General features: G+C 39.3%; 1 protein-coding gene across 1 annotated transcript in view; it reads right to left on the bottom strand.

Moving 5' to 3' along the window:
- Positions 1-26,382, bottom strand: part of ME1 (malic enzyme 1) — a 185,258-nt gene that overhangs the window by 18,106 nt on the left and 140,770 nt on the right. Inside the window, exons 7-9 of the mRNA XM_075414440.1 lie at positions 22,439-22,548; positions 12,593-12,690; positions 10,708-10,821 (exon numbers count right to left, since the gene is read on the bottom strand). Of these exons, the coding sequence (XP_075270555.1) occupies positions 10,708-10,821; positions 12,593-12,690; positions 22,439-22,548 (322 nt within the window). The remainder of the gene's footprint in view (positions 1-10,707; positions 10,822-12,592; positions 12,691-22,438; positions 22,549-26,382) is intronic.

The raw sequence follows: 26,382 nt of genomic DNA, 5'->3' as shown, positions 1-26,382 counted from the left end.
ACCAACGTTGACAACCACCGCTTGTTTAGTCAGCTATAAAGGGCTACTCAGACAGTAAGCTGGATGTGATCCACTGCAACCCTTTCCAGGCCACTGCCTAGTGAGACTCATGCTAGCCAGGTGGGTCAGCTGAGGTCGGAATCACTTCTGACCTATCTTAATTTCTGTCTGCCCTTAGTTTCACACAGGGCGTTCTACCTTTCTCAAACAAACAAAAAAGCAAAACAAAACAATTTAAATTTATTTCTTTATTCGGCTTTGGTCTGAATTAGCTTGATCCCATTAGTCAGAATGAATCATATCTCCAAGTAAATATTTTTCTAGTATATTAACTAAGAACGAAATACTAAATTCTGTGGCTTAGCAAAAATAACAACAGCTATTTACATAGAGATTTTTGCTTGGAAAATGCCTGTAAAAAATTCTATGGTTAGAATTTTTTTTAATAAACATTTTTAAATAGATTGTCAGAAATGTATTTTATTTCTTAATTTGGGAGCTATGTAACACCTCCCTAAAATCTCTGACATTTCAAGACGAGCCAGTTGATTTGGTTACAAAACTCCAATAATTTAGAGGACAGTGCTTTAGATAGTATTTTTTCTCCCCAAATTGGCAAACCCTTAAGTTCTGCTCTCCACAAAGTAAAGCGGCGGCAGCAAGAGCACGGCTAGCTTCGCTCCGTGCACTGCCAACAGGGCAAGCAATGACTTGCAGGAAGGAAGAAACAATTCACTTTTGTGCATGCTTAACCTCAAACTAAAGGGTTGCCGGACCATTTAGTACAAGCTTCCAGTCATCCACCCCTGAATGCCTATAGCCAGAATGAGAATTCACAGATTTTTTTTTTTTTGTCAGTCAGCAGAGAGAAAAAGATGGAGCCAAAACGCAGAAGTCTCGATTCTGGATTTGTATGGTTTTCTGTCTTGTTTCCCTCCTGACCCTGGAGACGTGCAAAGTGGACAGACTTGTCAGTGCAGAGCTGCTCTGACTAAAAGATCTTCCAGAAGCGCAGAGCCCGTCTTCTGACATTTCCATTTCCAGCCCTGGCTGAGCTAACTTTTGTACTCTGGCTATCTGCTGCTAGAAAATGAGCTGTAGAGGATCATCACAAGGCAGCATAAATCAGAAACTCCTCTGGTCTGCTTGTGACTCCAGACTCCCTAAGACACTAACATGGCATACAGCTCACTGATATTTTCCTCTTTCTTCTAATAAGAAAAGGCAAAATTTTACTAAGAAAGATTCTGCATGAGCTCTGGGGTTTTGAGCATGAAGCTCTGAGTCTTTTAAGAAGAAACATCATCTTCAGTTACATTCGTATTTGTCTTCTAAGTCCACTGTCATGCTCTTCCAGCATTATTAAATATTCATTCGATCAATGAAAAGGGCTTAGAAAATCAGTGATCTGAAGACGTGCCCCTTTCAGTACACCAAGCCGCAGTACAGCCTCACTGTTTCACTGAAGGCCTTCAATGCTTGCCACGCAGGGGAGGAATTTTTCCAGGGGTTCCTACCAAAGGATGTTATTGCACTGTTGTTCAAACAGCAGTAGGAAGACTCATCTAGGCTAGACAGCAGCTGCCTTTAGCTGTAAAATGTTTACTATGAAGTATACAAGTGTCTTTACTGCATCAAGTGACACTCCCTAAATTCAGAAAGAAAGTCATTCACACTGAAATCCACAGCTGAACTAATAGACTTGATGAGATACCTGTGCAGTTATTCAGAGGGAAAGATATAAACTCATAGACTCTTTCAATAGAAGGAGAAACGTAAAGTTAGAAAAACAGGCTATATATCCCTCTTGCTTTAACTTCCTAAATGTATTCAGTGTCCCAAGGAAGAAATAAATAAAAAGCACCAACATTTTTTTGTATAACTTTTCGCAGTGCTATGTATTCTTATATTATTTCTTTATCTTTTATAGAAGAAGTAATTTACTAGGGGCTTTATAATAAGTTTGCTTGAAAAAACCCCAAAAGAAAGTAGGTACTAAAGTACCAGGAAGGCAACTACAGCATCTTTAATGCATACTCAGGCTGTCTGAATAAACTATACGATATTCCTTCACTGGAATGCTGAAGGTGAAGACTATTAAAAACACTCAAAAATATGAACAAACCTTAAGTCCAAAGACTCGGTGAAAGTGCCAGAAATTACTTTGGAGGGGGAAAGTATTACTTCTATCACGATTTCATTTTGTACCAAGAAACCTATGGGATATTTTGGATTTGAACAAAGGAGAACAAAGCAACCTGAAAACAGATATGTTGCTATATTAGAAGCCAAAGTGGTATCTCAGATGGAAAAAGTAATATGAGCTATGTTCTTTATTAGCAAATGAGTTACAATGTGGACTGTGTTAAGTCAGCAGATGAAGTACAGAGATAAAGAAACAACAGCAGCATTCTCAGATGGTGACATTCTGTATGAAAGATCTTGGCAATCCCAAAAAGTCTATATTCCCTAATGGATAAGAGTCATTGGTGTTACTTATTATTATTACAAGTAGTAAAACATATTCATTTGGACACCAGGACCTTTTAATTCAAGGAGCAGAAGTAACAGGACTCCGTAGTTAAAAGTTTTATGAAAAACTGCTTGTATTTTGGATTCGAACTGAAAGCAATTACTAGTTTTAGGGAGGGTTCTTAAGTTTTTAATTTTACTGGCTGATCAACAGCACAAGAAGCAAAGGAGATACTGGGATCAGGCTTCAAGCAAACGTACATCATGGTTTCCACAGAAAGTTACTCATATCATAGGATTATAGAACCAAATTGAGGCTCAGATAACAAACAAAAATGACCCATCAATAAAACCCTGAGAAAATTAATAGAAAACAGCTGTGAAAACAGGAGACCAGACTGTACAGCAGACGTCTGTATGGCATACTTCAGAACAGGAGGCAAATCTTGCAAATACCACCAACGTGAAGTCTAATGCCTGTTTGAACTGGTCCTGCCAGGGCTGCCCTGTGAACCAGGGCTGAAGAGCAGAGCAGCCCTGTGCCAGCAAGGCGAGAGGCAGGGCTGGAAGGTCTCCAGGGTTTGTGCTTTCCATCAGATTGGAGGCAGCTGAGAAGCAGCCAGAGCACCCTGATGACTGCACTGTCCCACATTAGAGGCAACGCTGGCATTTGTCCCGTCTCCCAACCGGGGAGGCACAAATCTGTTTATATAAGCACTTGCCTTCATTTGACTGTCAACCGCGGCTTATTTAAACAAGAGAACAGAGATCAGTACACAGATAAATTAATAAATTCATCTGAGGTTCTTAAATACTGAAGACATGAGAACCACAAAAGACATGAGAACTGTAGGCCAAAAAGCAAAGCAGTCCATTAGTAGAGTATTTCCAAATGCAAATGTTTTGGTTTTACTTGCATTTTTCCTGTAAGTTCCCTATTGTAGAGTTCAGAGCAAAAACAAAAAAGCAGTTGTTAAAGCATCAAGAAAGAAGGGGGGGGGAAGGATGTGGTAAAGAGTCATGGGAGAAGGTGGTGAAACATCTCCCTGTTGGGAGATGATCTCTACGTGGCTTCTTAGCGCTTTCATCACAAGTAAAACTATGGTCTAAAGATTGTTGGTCAACCATCTGGAGGGCTCTAGGCAGAGACAGTAGACAGCACTAGGAGCTGAGGGACCTCTCTGGGGAGACCCGCCCATCAAAAGGAAGGGACAATTGGGCTTGGACAGGCACAGAGAGCATGCTAGGAGGGGGCGGCCTGGCTGCCCTCCCTAGCCAGAACTCCAGGAGAGTATCAGTTACTAAGAGTTGCAAAATAAAGAAAAAAAAAAAAAAAGGGCAGCAGAGGTATGGATATGGACTCACTGGTCAAGGGTTACTGAAGCCCTAGGGCTTGCAGGTGACAGGCACTCCTGTGCTACCTTGCTTACGAACCAAAAAAGCAGAGACACTCAAGCCTTTCCAAATTATAAAGTGATTGTGCCTCCTGATCAGGCGCAATTCAACTAAAGGTGAAGAGAGCAGATTAAAACCAGACAAGACAACTTGGACACAAAATTAATACATAATTTGTTGCCAAGCGTGTGAAAACCCACAACATTTTGAGGAGATAATGTCATTTTTAAAAACGGAAATAAGGAAGACCCAGGGAACTACAGGCCAGTCAGTCTCACCTCTGTGCCTAGCAAGATCATAGAGCAGATCCTCCTGGCGCCTATGCTAAGGCACATGGAAGATAAGGAAGTGACTGGTGACAGCACACATGGCTTCACTGAGGGCAAATTGTGCCTGACAAATCTGGTGGCCTTCTATGATAAGGTTACAGTGTTGGTGGATAAGGGAAGAGAAACTGATGTCATCTACCTGGACTTGAGCAAATCACCAAACACTGTCCTGCATGACATCCTTGTCTCTAAATTGCAGACTTCTGGATTCAATGGATGGACCACTCGGTGAATGAGGTTTTGGCTGTATGGCCGCACTCAAAGAGTTGTGGTGGTCAATGGCTCAATGTCCAAGTGGAGAGCAGTGATGAGTGGCGTTCCTCAGGGGTCAGTATTGGTATCAGTGCTGTTTAACATCTTTGTCAGCAACATGGACAGTGGGATCGAGTGCACCCTCAGCAAGTTTGCTGATGACACCAAGCTGTGTGGTGCAGTTGACACACTGAAGGGAAGGGATGCCATCCAGAAAGACCCCGACAGGCTTGAGTGGTGGGCCTGTGCGAACCTCATGAAGCTCAACGAGGCCAAGTCCAAGGTCCTGCACATGGGTTAAGTCAATCCCAAACACAAATACAGGCTGGGGGATGAAGGGATTGAGAGCAGCCCTGCTGAGCAGGACTTGGGCGTGCTGGTTGACAAGAAGATGAACATGACCCAGAAATGTGCGCTTGCAGCCCAGAAGGCCAACTATATCCTGGGCTGCATCAAAAGTAACATGGCCAACAGGTTGAGGGAGGTGATTCTACTCCGCTCTGGTGAAACCCCATGGGGAGTCTTGCATCCAGCTCTGGAGCCCTCAGCACAGGAAAGACATGGACCTGGTGGAGCGGGTCCAGAGGAGGGCCACTAAAATGATCAGAGGGCTGGAGAACCTCTCCTATGAGGAAAGACTGAGAGAGTTGAGCTGTTCAGCCTGGAGAAGAGAAGGCTGCAGGGAGACCTTATAGCAGCCTTCCAGTACCTGAAGAGAGCCTACGAGAAAGCTGGAAAGGTACTTTCTACAAGGGCATGGAGTGATAGGACAAGGGGGAATGGCTTTCAACTGAAAGAGGGTGGATTTAGATTAGATATAAGAAAGACATTCGTTATTCTGAGGATGGGGAAGCACTGGAAGAGGTTGCCCAGAGAAGCTGTGGCTGCCCCCTCCTTGGAAGTGTTCAAGGCCAGGTTGGATGGGGCTTAGAGAAGCCTGGTCTAGTGGAAGATGTCCGTGCTCATGGCAGGGGGGTCGGAACTAGATGATCTAGAAGGTCCCTTCCAACCCAATTCATTCTACGATAATGATAGACAGTAAGATATATGATTTAGGTAAGAAATTTAATTCTGGTGTTGACAGGGTAACAGGCAGGACAAAATTCATAAAGATGATTATTTCAGGAAGATAAGATCTGAGAAGCAGAGCAAGTCAGGAACTCACAGAACAACAAAAACAAAATGGAGCAAGAATCATTCATTTCAATAATAGAGCATGAGCAAATGAACTCATAAACCATCCAGATTAGGTCACCATCTCATCAGTACATCTAATGTACATGGTATCAAAGAGGAAACATGCTGACAAATTTAGCACCCGAATTTTTGGTGGGGTCTCTAAAAGACAATGCAACATGGATATTACTTGAGCACACCCCACCAATCACCCTTTTGCCTTGTCCTCACTTGTTTTCATATGTTACTGACCAAGTATGAGTAATTCCATGAGCATTCAAAGACAAATTAATGTTTCCTTTCTGCAAAACTTATACTTCATATAAACAAGGTAAATGCAAGATGAAACTGCACAGATTAATTCCCCAGACATCAGAAGAACTGACAACGCAAATAAGGATTTCTTTGTTGGGATAGTACATGAGTAAAATAAGGCAGAAACTGCTTTAAGTGATTGTCATGCCTTGGAGATACCCTAGACATTGCATCTTTGTTAAGACGTGTATCAGTTTTTTGTCTCAAGAAGTCCTAGCCAGTTGCAGTCAGCCATAAATGAACTGATCAAAAACAAAAGTAAAGAGTCAGAGTAACTGACTGTTGATAAAAAAAAAAGCAAGAAATAATTAAAAGTTAGCAGAAAAGACAAACATAATATTAAGTGGTATATAAAATTAACATCAAAACCATTATGAAATTAGTATCTAGAATGAAAACCAAGCTTTTAAAAAAGTGATTATTGCTAAAATATAAGAAAATTCAATAACAATCGGACAGTCTGGATGGAATTCAGTTCAATATTAAGATACTTGATTGTAAGCTCTAAAGGTTCTTTCACAAGTTATATGAGCTCTGCTGATTGTAATAGGAGCGACCACACCTATATGGCATTGAAATTCTGGTGTCAGCCCCAAATGTCCCCTCTTCTCTTCCATCGTTCTCTAAGCAAGGATTGAACTATGTATGTATCCAACTTCGACCAAACCATGAACTTGAACTAGGGTTGTATCTACTGCCATTTCATTGGTTGTGAGGATCTTTTCCAAATAAGATTTATTTGCAGCACATTTCTAAAATGCTCAGACAATGGTGAAACTTGTGAATCTCCCAAGTTTATCACTTTCTGGCTCTTCTCAGCTACTTGACACAAAATAATTTACTGTCTTTCAAGTTCATGGGTGAAGATATGGCCACTAATATAGCTAAGCATGACACTATGGCAGCTTCAAAGATGACACAAAATGCATTCATCACACATCACACATTTATGTATATCTGTGTGAATAACAGAAAAAAAAACTGTGAACACTGAGGATATGGGAAGGAAAAGGAATACGGGAGACGCTACCCATCAGTGTGTTCATTCATCAATCAGACAGAATGTGACAATGTGGCAGAATTCAGAAATTCAGAATTAAACATGAGTCCCAACTGCTTATGCGTAAACTTCAAGTACACAAGAGTGCGAAAGCAACTTTAGAAGTGTCTTTTAATTAAACATTAAAACTTCCATCTGAATGCACTGGGATAATTAAGACAGGCATTTCAAGAGGACTGATATCTGTTTCAAGGAATAAAGTCATATAGTTCATATAGTTCAAGTGGTAAAATTCCAATGATGTTATGATCTGCAAACCTTCTTCATCCACCTTTGGAGAAAAAATAGTTTTGAAAGGCGAAAGCATACTGAACAGATTAAAAAAAAATCTCAGCAACCTCAAAACAATATAAGCAACATTAGAAGGTCTCTAGAATGCAGCAGAAAACACAGCTATAGACAGTATAACAAACATAACCTTCATCACCAGCTCCTTCACCACAACATAGCAGAAAAGTTGGTCATCAAACTTGGCTTAATGAAAAAAGATGGTTCCCAGGGGGGCAGGGGAGGAATAACAGGAAAATGAAAACAGCTGCACTTGAACTAAAACTGAAAAGCCACAAAGGAAAAATCAGCTACAAAAGCCTGATAAGTGACTTCGTGGCAGCTTTTGGGGGTGGGGGAAGAAGAAAAAGGTGGAAAGTGTTTGCAGTCAGGTCAACAAAAGTTCCAAGGTTGTTTTTCTTTGGTTTGCACTGGTTGAAATACTACAGGAAGTAGATGAAAAGAGAAATAGTGTTTAAATCTACAATCATGCCTTGCAAGATTAATGATCAAAGGACAGCATAGGATAAAAATGATGTAAAAATTAGTTTAGTTGGACAAAGTAATCGCTGAGTCTTCAGAGAGTCTTGTTATTTCTCATACCGCTAAAGCAACAGATCAGAATATTTCTAGGACTGAAAAGGTCTCCCCTACTTCAAGTAAAGCTCTTTTGGCCAGGCAGTTTTTGTTGGGGCAGATTTTAAGGGACTTTTGTTGAACAGGTATCCATTGATACACCTCCTCAGTAGGAAGAGATGAAAGGCAGTTTAGCTTATGCAAAAATTGGTGATCTATGCTGTGGTTTGACAAATCTTATCTTTGCGACAAGGAAAAGGTTTCTAACAACAGAATCCTTCCCATTGTACAGTGTTCTCACTAATCTTCCTCATTTTACTTCTCTCATTTCCAAGAGTTTTGAAAGTCCTTCAAAGTCTTGCAGCACTTTTCTGCGATCAGATAAAGACAAAATAATTTCCTAAGCAGACCTAAAGTACAGCTTGCTTTCTCAGGCCAGAAAAAGTAACCAGGAATAGCTTAATTCTTTACTTGCTGTATATATGACCTCCCAGCAGTTAAATCACAAGTTTCAAGAGGCTTACATTGTATTTTCTTTCTTTTATGATTTGGGGGGGAAGGAGGGGCATTTTTAGTTTTTAATTTTTATTTTTTAGGGGGAACATTTAGCTGCAGAAAAAAGCCAAGAGAGGACTTGCAGAGCCCTAGACCAAGGACAGGTTTCCTTATGCCCAGCTCAGGCCTCATACTGAAATATCTTGAGCTCTAGGTCCAGTGGGCTCTACACTCACACACACTGCAGCAGGAAGCGCCCACCCATTCTTGAGCCCCCCCCCAGGACAGCCAGACGGGGAGACTGGTGCTCCCAGGTCTTCCAGAAACACTAGCAATGACCCAAAATGTGCACCATCAGCTCCCGCTGCTTGCGTCAACATCTGGCCACAAATTTAGTCCTAATCTATCTCAGACAGATGTTATGTCTGGCTATCACTAACAGTTCGCAAATATACTCTGGGCAGAATATGAAATTCAGTGGACTGCTTTTTGGATGAAACCCAAATTCAAGGCCTACCAAGAAGAATAAGCAGAGGAAAGGGACTTAAAGGCTGTGTGAGACACTGATTGGTTTTGGCCCCACTTGAGAGAGCTGAAGCTAGAAGGTGGTGAGGAAAGGATACAGTCACTGAGTCACTAAAAATTTAGAAACTGTGAAAGGAATTAGTCACTGCGTACCAAGAGCAACAACCCAGCTTCTCAACTGACTAGCAAATTAGCAGTGAGAGGTGTAAAAGGAGTAGGAAAAAGAAAGGAGCAGGAGAGTAGAAAGGCTGGTTAATCACTTTGGCTGGACTGACACACAGCCAAAACCTGTTTTACTGCTTAGGGCTGTGAAGTTCCTATTCTTCTGCCCCTGTCAGTTTGTTTCCTTACCACCATCAGGAGGTGATTTTAGTTCAATTGTATTATTTGATAATCCCAGTCTCTATGGTGGAGAAAATGGTGCAACATGCCATTCCTCTTAGGCAACCTCTAGGTTTCAACAGCCACAGAAGATACGCAGACGTTCATGGAATCATGGAATTATTAAGGTTAGAAAAGGCCTCTAAGATCAAGTGCAACCATCAACCCATCACCACCATGCCTACTAAACCATGTCCTGAAGTGCCATGTCTACACTTTTTTTGAACACCTCCAGGGATGGTGACTCCACCACCTCCCTGGGCAGCCTGTTCCCAGTCATCTCTGTTAGGACAGAAAAGCACTTTAAGATTATTAGATGAAAACCAAAAGGAATTAAAAACACTCATTAAAACAAACAAACAAAACCAGAAAAAAATCTGTGTCTTAGATTGCAGCAAATACCAGCATTATTCTGTATCTGGTCAGGCTACTTTTGTGCTTTCTGGCAAGGGATGTCCAAGATGACCCTAGTAATACTTTCTCCCATCTCAGTGTGTATGATGCTACTATTTTCCCTTTAACTGCACGAGTGAAAGGTGCTGTGATGCTGTTCCATAAACCAACACAGATACTGACTGCAGAATGTGTGCTCCTGACGCCAAGTTATGTGAACTACACAAGATCCTAAATATCAGACAGCTAAAGAACACTGCACAAGAGTGCAGTACCAACAACGATGACCATAAACACTGCTAACTTCTATGATGCTAGCCAACAGGCAAGGTGAAAAAACAAAGTGAACTGGCCTCATCCATTTCTTTTAAGTAGCTCACAAACTATTAAATATATAACCACCTTTTAAAACATACCGGTTTCTTTATTCTGGCACATGGAATTCATATGTTTCTTTATTTTGGCATACGGAAGGAATGAGGTAAGGGTGACTGATGAAGTCTTTCAGCAGCTTCAAATTCTGACCAGTGTTGATAGCACTGCAGACCACAACATCTGCAACATGAGCTATGTTACTGTGCGTAGAAGCTATTTGATGCAATATATCTCAGTTCTTGCAGAAGGATGACATGCTTGCAACACCAGGAAAACATTCTTTTCAAAAATACTTTTGTTCTTTTTAAAAAATCCTGGAATGCCATCCTAATAATGTATCTCTACACTTTTGTGCACCATTGTGCTAAAAAATAATGGTCGCATTAACATAGGAAATACTGAATCCACAAGTTGAACATTTCTTTCCTTACACGTTTTTTAATGAACAGCTGAAAAATTCTCTTCATTATGTGCTCATCCCTAATAGGAATATAGAGCAGGAATTCCAAGCATAATCACGCCCCTCCTGAAGTAACATGGGAGCCTGCCATTCATTTAATACACTTTAGAAAAGGAGCTTGCTATGTCAAGATAGATAAATTGTTGTAGTTGCTTTCACAAAAAATACATTCTGGCCTTTATCTCAGACTGGAAATAACTATCATGATATTTAAAGGAATGACAAAATTGTATTACCTTTACTATTAATCCCTTTGAGTCCACCATCCATATCCTTTTGATAGCTGCATCTTTAGATACTCCTTCTTTTTCCATAGCCATAACAATGAGGTTTGCTATCCCCAGTGCAGCCTGAAAGAAAGAGAAGTATTATACGAAACTAGAAATGAAAGAAATCCCCTGCTCACTTGTTTCCTCTACCCACTAATTTAGAGAAGTCTCTTAATTTTATTCAACAATAAAACTGAACCATTATTGTTTGAAAAGTAAACACTAATGAACTGTTGCTACCATTTGGTAATTAGAAACCATAATGTAGATAAATAATATAGATAAATCTTAAATCACATACGTAAGTCATAGTATAGATAAATCATAAGATTAAATTTCCAGTGTGGAGAGCATAATAAATATTTAAACTCTAATAAAAAAAGCTAAAACTAACATTTATTCCACATAATAATCTCAGAATACATGATGTATTTTTTCTTCTTTGAAATTTTATTTTGTTCATTAGATTTTCTTTGCAGTTTTAACCTAAGGAAACCACACTCTGCATGCCCGAAAGTAAAATGCAGTCCTAAAAGATGTTTTGCTCTTATCTTTTATAAAAACGTCCATCAAGAAGGTAAGTCTCCTTTTACCTACTATTCATGTGTTTGGTAACTCTAGACTTGGCTGTGCTCCCAGTGAAAGCAGGGACGAGAAAAATTCACTTATCAATATTTTGCTGAAACATGTATCATTCTTGCTGGACTTTATTTCACCCAACAGATAAAATGTCACACAGGTACAGATTGTAAAACAGGCAACAAAATGAGCCAACAGACCACTCAGTACTTCTGATTGCCAACTCATATATATATTTATGGGGTTGATTCTGTTTCTTGTTCTTTATTATTTAGTTTCACTGAGAATCAAGTGAGATTCCCCTTTTTTAATTAAGAAAGAAGTAGTTTTATTAGGAATGAGCTCCCGTGGTAGGGATGATATCTACCATTAGCTGTTTGCAGCAACAGGCACACTGACAATACTAATGAAAAAAAGCCAAACATTAGACCACAGATTCATCTGTCTGTGGAACATGGAGCAAAATCAGGGGAAGGAACTTTAGAGAAATGGACAGTCGTAATGTGCAAAGGTGTTGCCATGCCCAACATGGATGCAAGTCATTCTGAATACTACAGATCTGATCTCAGTAGCACCAAATATTGAATCAAATTAAAGATATCTGGACTACACAAAGCTGGATTAGTTTATTGCACCCAAAGGGGGGTTTGGTGACCACAAAGAATAATTTTCATAAATCTGCATGGGGTTGTAGACTTTGTACAAGAAATGACAGCTAGCCACACTGTAGATAAGCATAATCTTCACTTGTGTGTCAGTGGCTTAGGAATTTATACTGAAAAATTAGTATCAAAAAATATTGTGCATAAGGATCTTCAGAAATGTATGCTCTTGGCATGCAGAATAGTGAAGAACTGTATTTAATGACAGGAAAAAAAATATCAAAGGGGCACTGCTTCTTACTAAATAACACTGACTCTGGTAAACACACTTTATTTCATTTCTCTTTGGTAGCCTGACATATTTTCTCATCTTTCCAGACAGTTTTGTTTGTTTATATTGAGAGCAGCTCAATAGTTTATAGCTGAAGAGCTACCATCTGAAGTTTTAAAAAGAACAGATCTCCACAAAATGTCTTACAAAAAATACAAAGTTTGACCAGATGATCAGAGATTTTTCTGTAAATTTAAATTTTAATTAACAACCAGATTTCTCAAGTGCTAGTGATCATTCTAGCCATTTAATCTTCTTGTTACTGGGATACATGTAACTTGATTAAAAATCAAGAAAAATCTTCATAGCACAATTTTTCCTGATGTATAAAAATACATACCTCTCCAGCTCCCTGGAATAGCACTGTGTGATCTGATAACCTGTTCTTGGTGATACGCAGAGCTGCAAGAAGACCTGCAACAGCCACAGATGCAGTTCCTGAAATACAAAAAAAATGAATATATTTGGTTATTCTGGAAACATTTACAAAGTATTACATTTTATAGAATTCTACAGCATCTTTCCACTAAGAGATACAAGCACATAGGGGAGTAACAAAAAGTTCAGTGGAATTGAAGTTTGCTCTACTTTATTCTTACGAAATTTAAATTAATGTGGGAATATCTTCAGACTAACATTAAATAAAACATGACTGATTCTACTGGATGGGTATAGTGGCTAGGGCATTCAAACTATCACAAAATATTCTGGTTATGACCTTTTTCAGAAGGAAAGGGTGCGAGAGCCCAGACAGAAGTATTTTGAAGGACTCCAGACACAGAAAATTAAGATATTGGTCTCATTCTTCAAATAGATATACTTCAAATACAGTAAAATTAAGACTAAAGTAAAACTTTATTTCTCGTGGGGAGGTTGTCAGAGGAGAAGAGCAAACTGTGAACATTTACAGAGAAACTAAGCTAGCTGAAAGAGTAAGGCCAGCTTATTTAAGACACCGACTATGCTACTGCATCCGAAAGTCCTCATGACTCCAGTCCACTGCAAAAGGCGTTCCAGCTTACTAGCATCTAAAACAGCAGAAGTACCTTTCAAATCTGAGTTATGCTGCACAGGGAAAAAGGCTAATATTTAGTTTTATGATTTAGCCTGTGGAGGCCTTTCTTCTCCAAATCAGAACCACAAAGAATGAGATACCTCTCTGTCTTCCAGTGGAAAGATTTTGGTCCTCATCATGAGAAACAGCTATTAAAAAAAGAGTAGGGCAATAAAGGGATCTCACGCAGGCATCTAAAGCAAACCTGTTCACAATGGCAGGATCAACCATAGCTCTGTAATTTTTGACACATCTTTGTCTGACTTGTTCCTAACGTTCTTTCAAATACTGCTGTGATCTCCTCAGCAAGCTATTCTGGTGCTTCAATATAGGTTTTTGTTGAAAATTTAAAACCTAAACATTTTCTCTTGTTCTGTTTTGGCCTCCTGTCTTGTCTACCACCGGAAAACCTTTCCTCTTTGCAATAAGATGTGCATTATATTTGAAGACTAAAATTGTCCCAGTCTCCTTTTCTTACATGTAATCATCTCAATTCTTCCACTCTTTCAGAAAATTATCTTTTTAAAACACTTAGCACTCATTTCTCTCCTCTGGACTTCATCCATTTGTTTATCTTTCTTCAATTGCAGCACCCAAATCTATCCACAACGCTGCAGCTGCATATGTAGCACGGAGTCTAGCTGTCAGCTTTTGTCATGCTGAAGAAAGTTGTATTTAGTCACCAGGACCTGATATCTTCTGATCCAAAGGCCAGATACTCCTTCTCCCCAGCAAAGCCTACCAGAGGCAGAAGACCTTCTTTCTTTCATGGATTACTGACTTCAGGTAACAAGCTTGTATTTTTCACAAGTGATCATCATCATCACTAAAACCCAGGCACAAGATGGACAATGAAAGACAGTCAGACTCCTTGTTGCTACAAGGAACTTAGATCCATTAAATACAGGAAGAAAAAAATGAGAAAGTGCTTCAGTTTTCAATGGGTTCACAGAACTCATAAAGACATCTTGTGGACAGGGATATGGTAGTGAGGTAGACGGTGCCAGCAGAACAGTTGTTGTCAACATGCATTTTTAGAGAGGATGCCAAAGAACCAATAGCAGACAGCATTGATTTCATCAGGACTGAAAAAGCTGTATCAGCCACTAACAATTAGGTATTGAAAGTGGAAAAATGGGTTTCAAAAGTCTTTGAAGATTTCTGATGCCTATCTAATTCACAGAGAGCTGAACCACAGGGAGATAAACACAGGCCCCAAGATGTTCCACTTGGTCAGTTCTGGGAAAAAGAAGCAAATTCTTCCTTCTCCAGGCAGTGGCTGGCATTGACTGACCCAAGAAAAGCAAAGAAGGGGCCACAATGATTTTGAGAAGCCTGCAAGAACTTGCAAGGAAGAGATCTTCTGGCTCCTACAATTCTGTTCCTGATCACTGCAGCCCTAGCTGCAATTGTTTACAAGCCACCTGGTTCCGTCTGAGGGGGGGAATTCACATTGCTACTGATTTTCAGAAAAAGTGTGAAATAGGTGCTTCAAAAGCACTTGGCTCAGAATCTGCACATTGAACATTTGCCCTCGATGTGCAGCTCCCCTAAAGGATGTACTTTTGCTATTCAAAATCTACTTTCTCATAAGCAAGGTGAAGTTTAAAGCTGAGATAGTGTTAATCTCTGCATCAAAGTCAAGGAGATGCTCAAAACAGGTATTGATATTGCAGGCACACAGACCATTAAGTTTCTAATACATGTAGCTAAGGAACTAGAAGAACAGAAGTAGTAAGAAGCCTGATACTGGGTAAACCTCTCCTTAGAGGAGATCATTTAGGTGCTGAAGGCTGGGTCTGAATCTATGGTTTATGGGTAGGATCATCTGAGTTTCATGAATGGTTACCTTTTCAAGAATAAAAGGCAATCCTTAGTAAAATTTAAGAACACATTTTAAAATTAGAAAAGCCACTTTTTGAAGTAAATCCACCTGAAGAGTTCAAAAACATGTGTCTTTAGAACTAAGAAGTTTGTTACGTGCTTTTGATTTTGACTTTTCCCTTCAATCATCACAAATACAGGACACCTTGTTCTCAGCCCACTTAATGTTCAGACCATACAGATTTGTCATTTCTAGTTATTTAGTCATTTTTATGACTTGTTCTCAGAGCTGAGATCATTTACTCTCTTCTCTCTCATTTCTAAATTTAAGAAAAAAAAATAAATCTAAAAAATGTTTCCTCTGAGGCGTGGCTTAGGGAACAACAACTGCTGGGCTGAGACACTTCCACCCCACAGTATCCAAAAGCTAGCTTGTTTCTTTCCCAGATGAAATTAAGTCTTACTCTGGCGAGTGCCAAATTGGCAAAGACCAAAAATGGCAAAAAACAGAAGTCGGACTGATCTCTCAGTTTCCCTTGGTACTCTACCAAACAATCCTCATAACCGGCAATAAAATAATCCCATCCTCTCATTGGATGCCAAATTCTTTCTTCTATTTTATATTCACAGCTGTACTTGCAGGGGAGGAGAAGGAAACCTACACAACATGGCTTATACTTAAGACCATCAGGGGAGCTGGGCTCCTGAAAAGAAAAGCTGAGCTGGAGCACTGTAAGGTCCTGCTTCCAGCCCCTGGCGCCAGAAGCTGTGGCCACCACAGCACCCTGCCTTCAACAGAGGACTTCTCAGACAGCCAGGAAAGCTTCTCTTCAAGCCACTTTCTGGTGATGGAGACAAAATGAAACCCCATAAATTTAAAATGAATGGAAACGCTGGGATCCTGCTTATCTTCATGGCTGATGTACTGTTGCTAAGTTTGTTAGCCAGAAGAATCGACTATGATTAAGTATTACCAGTTGGGATACTTTTACAATACCATCTCTGTTTCAAGGAAAAAAAATAGAGATATGAAACATGAATAAAACACTACATTGACTGTCAGTAACATTTTGCATTGATTATTTACACAGAATGTGAGTTCTCATTACCTGTATGCTCATTATGAGGGTGATCCAGAACAAATGTTGTAATAGCAATATATAAAGGCTTAAATACTGTATTTCGCACAAATCACAACTTGCACAGAAGAACTGCTCTAATAATGGTAAAAACAAGTACTCCCCATCAGTTTTATTCAGCTATTTGACTCTAAAAAGCATAATGACCCAGTTTATTAGATTACTGAACCCACTATCACTGCTGTTGGCAGCAGCTGTCATCACTCCTCGTCAGCAGCTTCCCTTATTCCTTCCTATTGAAAGGGGGGCACCAGCAGCGTCAATAGCAGATCTGTTTAACCGGAACTGCTCTGACTAGCGGCATGACCTTAAATTTCACCCTGCATACTGACTCGAGTTTTTGAAAAGAATCAAAATGCAATTCATATCTATCTGCCAAAGCCTAACTGCTCCTCATGGACATTATGAAGCAAAACCAGAATTTCACTGCGCTTCCGACTGTTGTCGCTATCGGAAGGAGAGAAATGGCTTCGCCTCCCTCACCCATAAAGCACAGGTTAAATCCCTTGTGTGCAGAATAAGATAGACATTGTTCATGGAAATGATTCTGAAAGCCAGTTCTATTTTCCCCAAATTTCTAGGACAACCACCACAGGAAGTTAAACAAAGGATATTTTTCGAAAGCAGTGTCAGATGCTGTGACAGCAAATGCTTTGTTATATTTTTCTAGGAAGGTGAGTCATACCTCGTAAAAATATGATAGATGTGAAATTTCAAAGTACGCTATTCTTTATCAAGTCTTTGTTTCCTGTCCAAGAGTCTTTAGCCTTACTTGTTACTGTAAACTGTATGACTAAGCACGAATATGTCAAAGGAAATCCTAAAGACCACGGCCTTTTGTGGTTGGCACATTATAAATGCTTTGGAGCACAGAGTCTTCTTTCAGCAGATGCAATCCCCAAAACATGAGGAATGAGAACTTCAATTTTATTGGATGTAGCTTAATGTAAATTAGCAAGAAATGGCTTGTGGCACTGAAGCATTTGTCCATTATTTCAAGTTTCAAAAAATAAAACTTGTAATCAAGTATTAGTAGTCCCTTTACGTCATTTTCCCTATCTCATCGTAGAAAGCTAGCAAACAAGAAGAGTGGAGGAAATTCTGCAGTACATCCTAAAATCTGAACTATTCATTCTGGACTTCAAGTTTAGGAAGTGGTAAAAGTAAAAATTCATATTTCTCAATATACAATGTAATAGAAATCACATGTTAACACAGCTAGTCTTCCAAATAGCACTGCACAGAGCGCCAGGAAAAGAATAAATCCATTTCCGTCTCCTACACTTACTAGGAAAAAAGGTGAGAGTGAAGATCCCGTCTAAACAGTGTAATCTCAGTTGTGAGTGAGGCAAATGCTGTGGCTGTGGGTAGTTCAAAAGGACTCTTTTAAGAGACGGGAGCTCCTTCTCCTTGCCACAAACAGGCTTTTCAAATCTTTGCACGCACACTGCCCTGCTCTGCAGCAGGCAGGCTGTGCAAAGTGGTGGAAAGGCTCTAGTGAAGGAGAAATGGAGCCTTTTTAAAGTTTTGATGTATTTGAAAAGGGAAATGAAATCACAGAAGCACAGGGTGGCTGAGGCTGGGAGGTCATCTGGTGTAACTCCCCTGCTCAAGCAGGGCCACCTGAAGCCAGTTGCCCAGGAACATGGTGAGAACGGATTTCTTTTTTAACCTATAATGAGAAAAAAATGAAACAGAAGAGTACTTATGCATACCTATACTTGTGTAGAATCATGGAAGGGTTTGGGTTGGAAGAGACCTTAAAGATCATCTAGTTCCTAAACCCCTGCCGTGGGCAGGGACACCTTCCACTAGACCAGGTTGCTCAAAGCCCCATCCAACCTGGTCTTGAACACTGCCAGGGAGGGGGCAGCCACAGCTTCTCTGGGCAAGCTGTTCCAGTGCCTCACCACCCTCACAGTAAAGAATTTCTTCCTTATATCCAGTCTAAATCTACCCTCTTTCAGTTTAAAGCCATTAACTCTTGTCCTTATCACCACATGCCCTTGTAAAAAGTCTTTCTCCAGCTTTCTTGTAGGCTCCTGCAGGTACTGGAAGGCTGCTATAAGGTCTCCCTGCAGCCTTCTCTTATCCAGGCTGAACAGCCCCAACTCTCTCAGCCTTTCCTCACAGGAGAGGTGCTCCAGCCCTCTGATCATTTTTGTGGCCTTCCTCTGGACCTACTCCACCAGGTCCATGTCTTTCCTGTGCTGAGGGCTGCAGAGCTGGACGCAGGACTCTGGCTGGGGTCACACCAGAGCAGAGCAGAGGGGCAGAATCACCTCCCTTGCCCTGCTGGCGAGCCTGTATTACAGCTATAAATACTTGTACATGTGTATACCGGGCCATATGAACATACTCGGAAAAGTATACAAAAGCTACAGTAGGGGCTTCACTTGAAAGCATCCTGATTTCAACCTAAATTTACCACTGAGTAACAGAGAGGTGATATTCTGAATATAGTGACAGAAAAATACACTTCACATAACCCTACAGTATGTCTTAATAAGATTTTTTTTTTTTAGTATTTTATTTTAAAAATCCCAATGTCTGTTTCACCTGGAAGCAAATGTCACTTTATATTATGAAAGAGGTTTTCTACAGTTTGCACATAATACCAGAATTTAAGATACATGATATCAATATATGAGTTATTACCTGTCATTCAACTTTGCATTTTTTTCAAATTCTTGGCCAGAGAATGAATTGGAAGATCCATGTCCATCACAAGCACAACAACAAACCCCAAACCTTCTTTACAATTTGATTTCAAGAACTGGAATTTCCAGGTAGTAAATGTATCATTTCTGATGTTAATGTTAAAAAGAACTAAATCTTAAAAAAGAGAATGCTTGTGACAGAAATTCTAATTTCTGAGAACTGCACTGACTTAACGTTAAATTGGTCATAACATAACTTCCAGGTATAATTTTCCTAATTATTCAAATGGCAGTCTGCTGAACATTTAGCTTATATTTTAAATAAAACCACACATGTAAGATGGAATCATAACGTTAAGTTCTATGCAGTCTACAGTTTTATTTTAGATCTGTTTCTTTTCATAAAATATTGATGCAATTAAACAGCACAGCTGTTAAAAACTAATGACATTTAAGGTCATGATGGATATTGAAGTTAATTCCAACCCAGTGCAATCTCTCCATGTAAATATTTTTGCTGGCATAAAATACAGACTCTGTGTCCATGACAGGGGAGAGCATTGCAACGGTGGGCATGGCGAAATATAGCTATAACACTAGAATAAAAATAGCATTATACTGCATAGAGAAACACTTCTTTATGTGGATTGGCTTATACTGCAGAAGTTTGTCATTTTCCGTTGAGACAATTGTAAAGTACAGGCATGAGGAAAAAAAAATCAAAACAATTGAAAAAGTTGACCTAGATGCAGCAATGCTAGAGAAATGTATGCCACTATTTCAAATTTATCCACATCAGCAATGACTACAACCAGCTATCACAGGAGAAGAACTGAGACCCATGTGAAACAAATGCACAGCTCCCAAGACTTGCAAACTTGCTTTAACCCACTGACTGTGCTTGAGTAGCAAAAACTCTTTCAGCAGACACACCATAACAAAGAGTGGTGGCATTGGTCCATTCCCAGGCAGGGGCTGGAAAGGAAAAAAAAACCAACACCCCACATCTCATATCTTAAAGAAAACTCCACCCTGTGCTTGTGGCTCCTTCTTCCTAAATGTATTGGAGATGAGCAAAGCTAGCAACCTGATCTAATTCAGATATTTCTAAATGGTGTGAAGCTTAACATTACAATACTAATTGGTTTCTCCCATATAGGAAATTATGATTAAAAATAAAACCAGTTTTGGAAAATGCTCTCTAATAGTTAGAGAGAATCTGATAAAAGCATTTGTTTTGAACCCAAGGCTTTCACTAATTTTCGTTCCAGAAATCATATTCTATATGTTCCAGAAATGAAAAAAAAAAGGCAAGCTAATTTATGGTCAGAATAAAAGCAAACAAGAATTCAAGTAAAAGAAGTGAGTATTTTCTCCCTAAAGCAACATTGTTGCTACTGTGTTTGTAAAAAAATATTTTGAAAATACAAATATGAAGCATTTATCATAGAGGGAAAAATTCACCACTCATCCAAAAACCAAGATGCTTTCTAGAATGGTAAAATAAGAGCAATTTTATTATTCCAATACAGATTTATAGCAGTTGGTCAGAATCCTGTTTGCCTTTGCTCTCAATTCCTTGAGTACAGAGAGGGGACTTAGAAAAAACTACAAACCTTTTTTCCACAGTAAAGGATGTGACCGTGCCGTAGCAGGGATAGAGACAAAAATGTTTCCAGAAATTCTTGAATTTATCTGTAGGTGACTCTTAATGGCCAATCTTTAGTGGGTTTATAAGATCAGTATTCTGGCAGACACTTTTTTCTCCCAAATGTTCTGCAACGGTGTCAGTTAGGGGCATGCTGACACTCTACAAATAGCTACGAGCCAACAGAGGGCAACTGCACTCGTCCAGGTTACTACACGCAAATGAGCATTCAGCTTGCCATATTTTCTTTATCTTTTATAGTATCTGGCAGGAGTCAGAATAATGATTTGGTTTTTTTATAGATCTGAGGTACTTAAAGTCCTCATTGCATCACTAAGATATACAGCAACCCTTTGTCTGGATATCCTATGGCAGTGGAAAAAGCCTCAAGCCCTTGAATGAAACATATTAAAATTTTCTTTCTATCTTTAAAGTAGCTTTGGCTTGACAAATATTTGGACTAAGAGAAACTACGTTGAACATATCACGTAAGCACTATCTTCAGAAGATGACGGCAAATCAGATGCAATGTTGTGTTTGTTTGCTGTTATTGGCCTGATGCCACTTGTCAGCTTTACTGCTCTAGGGGTAGAAAATACAATTTGCATACAGAGAAGGCCACTCTTTCAAGTAGTGGCCTGGAAAAAAATCATGGTGTTTAGAAACTGAAAATCTCAAAGGATTGCTAAAGAAGTTAGCACTGTCTATCCTCATTAAAGTTGCCAGGTGAAAGATTCTTAGGGTTTATAAAGCTGGAATAGAAAGAGGGAAAAAAGATCATTGGATCTATATTTGGGCTGTTGTTGTTCCGCTGCCACGTTACAAGGGAAGATGACACCCTACAAAAAAAGATTCTGGAAGTATTTTTGGTGATATGAAGACAAACGACAGAGATCAGAGCAGACTAAATCCATCCGCTTTTACCTCTTGGAAAGCCATACAAGATTAAGGATGGAGATCACCCAAAAAGTCCCTCACATCTTTTATGAAAATATCCAAAGACCCACAAACACAAATTAGATTGCAGAAACTGAATAAATAAAAAGACTGCATGTGGCTGCACTTCTGAGGGAGCCTGATAGCTGATACAGCAGCTCAGCCAAAAACAAGATACTTTCCAGCAGTTTTGAATGTGAAGACACCTCCTTCCAAGGTGCATGAGAGAGAATGCAGTGGTTTTAAAATGCATCTAGAGACACAGAAGACTTTCTCAGCTCAGTTTACCCATACTTGGTACACTTTTGCTGAAAAGCTTCCCTTACACCTCTTTGCAACTATATTCTAGTTCAGTCTCTGATTTGGTGTGAGGACCTTTGTCCTGCAAGGAAAGCGAATTCCCTGTGGGAGCTGGGTCTCCAAACAACTAGGGACACTTCCAGATTCTGTTTGGTCTGCTGTACTGGACTGTCGTAGCCATGGCTACACTCAGACCCTGTAGGGTAAGAAGCACCATGCTTCTTAGAAAGGGAAATGACATTTTATAATTAGTTTATTTCCCATCTGGGAGTTTGTCCTCCATAATCTGTTTCAGTCCAGGCTTGAGATCTGACATTTGCCCAAAGATCTGAAGTTAATTATTTATATGGGAAAGCCATTCACACACTAAACTATTAAAAAGCCCTGAAGAGTGAACATCCAAGTAAAGCATGAGCCATAAATGAGAGAGGAAAGGTTAAGAGCAAAGACAGCTCACCAGAAACCCATGCTGAGGAAACCCCAAGGCAAAATGTGACCTGTACTGAACACCTTCAAATGTCACAGGAAAGCTGATACATTGTTTTTCGTCTGGTACATGAATTAAGACTCATTATTCTGGCCTGTGAGCACCATAAGAGTGATGAGAAGAGGAAGACTTTGTTACCTTGAATGTCATCATTGAAAGTGCAATACGTGTTACGGTACTTATGCAGGAGGCGGAATGCATTAGCATTAGCAAAATCCTCAAATTGAATGAGGCAGTTCATGCCATACCTAGAAAGAGAAAAAAATGTGCATTACTTTAAAAATAATACACAACTATATATTGAAAAAGTATTAACATTTGCAGTCAGATTTAAACACAAATATAATACGATTTCTACATATACTAACATGTTTCCGTTATATTCTGTATCTTTACCTTCATATAAACTATCTAGAAGGCATAATTAGACTACTAATATGCTTTACTGAGTCCTAAAATAAGAACAAAAGATCCAGGGAAAAGGCTTTCATCTCTCTGCAGACATCTCAGCAGACGTCTTCGCTGAGCAACCAAGTAGTGAGCAAGAAAAACTGGCCCCATAAGGAAGGTAGTAAAAAGGTAACGCATTCAGAACACGGATTTTATTTTATTGTCGTTACGCAGGTCAGCAGAATGACAATACTCACAATGAGATACTCGATCATTCTTATTATAAAAGAGGTATTGATCAGAAACACAGTTAATCTAGACAAATGATAAACGTGTGAGAGCACTTTGGGGAAGGGAAGTGACAGCTGCAAATTTGAATCAGGTTACACTTGGCTAACACAGGCTAAAACTTTGGGTATATGCAGAAACAAGGCTTTCTATATTTCTAATATTTACTGTTTCACTGGACTGTAAAAACTGATTTTCTGATATGAATACTAGATGTTTCTTAAACAGTATGCTAGGAATCAACGCTATCATCTGTTTCAATGTCTTATCATCCTTGTAGCTAATGAAACAATTCAAACTGACTCTTCCTGTGGTACTTTGAAATCTCTATGTAGTATATTTTGAAAATATAGTATGCAGTTGCATCAGATGAATAATTTCTATTGTTTAGCTGATATGACCATCTAAGTCAGTTCAACAACATGGGTAAGGAACTTTGATGAACCTTGTGGGTAACAGTCTCAAAGTTAACACCAATCACTACATTTCTTGGACACAATTTACTGTGTTACCTTGTTGCCCTGGACCCACTGTGTGCCAAGGCGGCACTACCAACAGGGAGCAAACAACAGCATTTTTGTAGTATAGGTAGGTGCTTATGGTGACTTCAGCAGGCATAAGTCATCTCAAGTACATCTAAAAGTTATTAAAGAGAGGAATACAGGAGCATTTAAAAAAAAAAAAAAAAAAAAAAGGAAACTCCAGACTTCTGGCACTAGACTCATACATCAATACCTAACAAGTGAAAAATTGCTCTGATCTGCCAATGAAGTCACTCCTAAAATGAAAGTTAAATTAATATTACTTCTGTGCATCTTCCAGTCCTTAGATGCATTTCATAATAGTACTATCTCGATTCCTTGCTTAATATTCCCATATGGCATTTTCAAATACTTTCTTAAAATAAAAACAAAACACAAAGCGCTCAAAACTCCCCGAAACATCAAAGACATTTCTAGACAAAAACCTATGTAGAGACTGAATTCAAACTCACAGCACACTTAACAGGAAAAAAAACCCCATAACCTGAATACTCTCAATCTCATATGGGGGGGGAAACACGAAAAGTTTAAAATATAGGGTTAGTACTAAAGTTGTCTGTACAAGTTTGGATCTGGAAATATCACATAAACAGAATCCCACCCTGGAATAACATTACAAGAAAAGTTCTTTAAAAAAAAAAAAAAAAAGTATTTTGAATTTAAATAAGCCCAACGGCAATTTGCACAGACTAAGGAACAATTTGGTTAAAAAAAGAAATATTGCACTGAGGTGTTGCTATGAAATTATTACCACTAATATCTAACAGGGCAAGATCTCAACAGCACACATCCCATTTTTGCTAACAGAAATTTTTCCTTATCTGCAAACAGCATGAATCCAAGAGAGACAGGCAAACAGTTTCTGATTCATCCAGAAAAGTAATGCATACGTATACTGAATGGTTCAGTATAAATAATCTACTAATGTTAACCGCGTTTTTCATTAAACCATACATGTGTTTGGCAACCACATTAAGAAAAGCCATCTATATAAAAAAAAGGACAAAAATTTCTGTGACTAAATTAATTTCCATGGAAATCACGTATTTACAGCCATATTGCAATTAGCCAAAACTGCTGGGATTCCACTGGCAGGAATGGTAATCCCTGCTGAAAATAAATACATCTTCAGGTTTTATGGAAAATCCTGGACTTCTTCAGCAGCATAAATTACAGGCAACTGTTTAAAAGAGAGTTTGGCAAGTCAGTAATTCAGTACATTAAATCCCAACTGAGTTCATATAAAACTGGAGCTACTTCCAATAATTAATTTAAATTTCTACCTTGAGTCAGTATGTGACATGAATTTCTGTGATTCCATAAGGGTCCAGGAGCTGACAGTTTGATAATAATATGAAACTAATGAGATTAACACTCACTCTGGAATCCTGGAGCTTGGTTAAAAGTGGTTCTTGGATGCCATTAAGCCCATGTCTGCTTCTTTATTTTACCATATATGACATTCCATTTTCTCATCTGCATTTTATTTTTCTCCATTTTCTTAGCCATTGCCTTTGTAGACACAGATCAAAACTCCTTGTGAATTATATTAAACCAGTGTCCCTGTAGAAAGCACTCATCCTATCCTGGGCATACTAACCCTATTAATTCTTTAAGCAAGGTACCATGGTTCTTTAATCATAGTGGAAAAAATGCAGGCAGTCTAATTCTGGGCCTCTGAGATTTTGTTATTACAGCAGAAAAATTTCTAAGCAGCACTCTTCTGTGTTGCAAGTGTTACGCATGACACTCAGGTAAAAAACCTGAGACTTCAGTGCTGCCTATGACCAGTAGTACCTTGTAAGATCATTAAGTTTCACATCTATGTCCTCAAAAAAGTCAAATCCAGTCACTGGGTACCCATGATAGAGAAGAAAATAGCGAAGTGTTTCTCCACTTGGAGTATTCCCATTCACAAAACCACTAACAGATGAGACATACAGATGAGGTAATACAAAACATTTAATCTCTAGCATTCCAGAAAATCCCCTGGCAGTAAGGAACTGGATACAAAGGTGTCACACAGCTCTGGAAGCAGTGACCGTACCAAAACGGTCATCAATTCTTCTATGACTTCCACATCCTACTATCACAATCACTTACAGCAGAGCCAAAAAAGTTGAGCCAAAACCTAAAATGATGTTCACAGCCAACAGCTCAGTTCTGCTTTCTTTCCTGTATCATTCTGCAATAACCTTCCATCCCTATCGCACACTGGTGGACGGGTTTAGGTTGTGGTTTCTCCACTACAAAGGGAAACTGCTTCAGTCAACCCTCACGAAAGCAGAACATGTCCTCTCTGTTTGCACCTCATACGCTATTGTCATTGCAAGTTTTCAACTTGGAACTGCACCTCTTGCTAGGTGGGTATGGTAGAGAAATGACTGCTGGATGAGAAGGGAACCAAGCACTTGACTGCTTGCCCATGTGCAGTCATCAAATCCTGTTGTGCCTGCCAAACCACTCAAATTCCAGCAACTGTGGGCCATGACAATGCTGCAATTCATATTATCATTCAAACATTATAGAAAGAGAAAATGAAGCTTACAGCTATCCTAAAAGGTGACAATCTTAACAGCTATCATCAATACTTTATACAGATATGGCACAGATTGACTTCAGTGAGTTTTCTCAGATAATATAGAGTGACTGATCAGGTAGGTCCAGAAGCAAGCAACTGAGATTTGCTCCAAACAAATTCATCAGATTTAAAAACACCATTGAATGGTTGTGGTTGACTGTTACAGGGGGAATGTTAAAAGCAAAAGGCCTGCAGTTACATGCCAGCAGCTCCAGGCAGGACAAGAACATTAGAAGTCAAAGTTACAAGGAACTCCTACGACAGAAAACACTGTAAGAGAT

Source organism: Opisthocomus hoazin, chromosome 2, assembly GCF_030867145.1.
Source record: "Opisthocomus hoazin isolate bOpiHoa1 chromosome 2, bOpiHoa1.hap1, whole genome shotgun sequence".
Classification (NCBI taxonomy): domain Eukaryota; kingdom Metazoa; phylum Chordata; class Aves; order Opisthocomiformes; family Opisthocomidae; genus Opisthocomus; species Opisthocomus hoazin.
The sequence above is the reverse complement of the archived record's forward strand: the minus strand, read 5'-3'. Positions and strand labels throughout refer to the sequence as shown.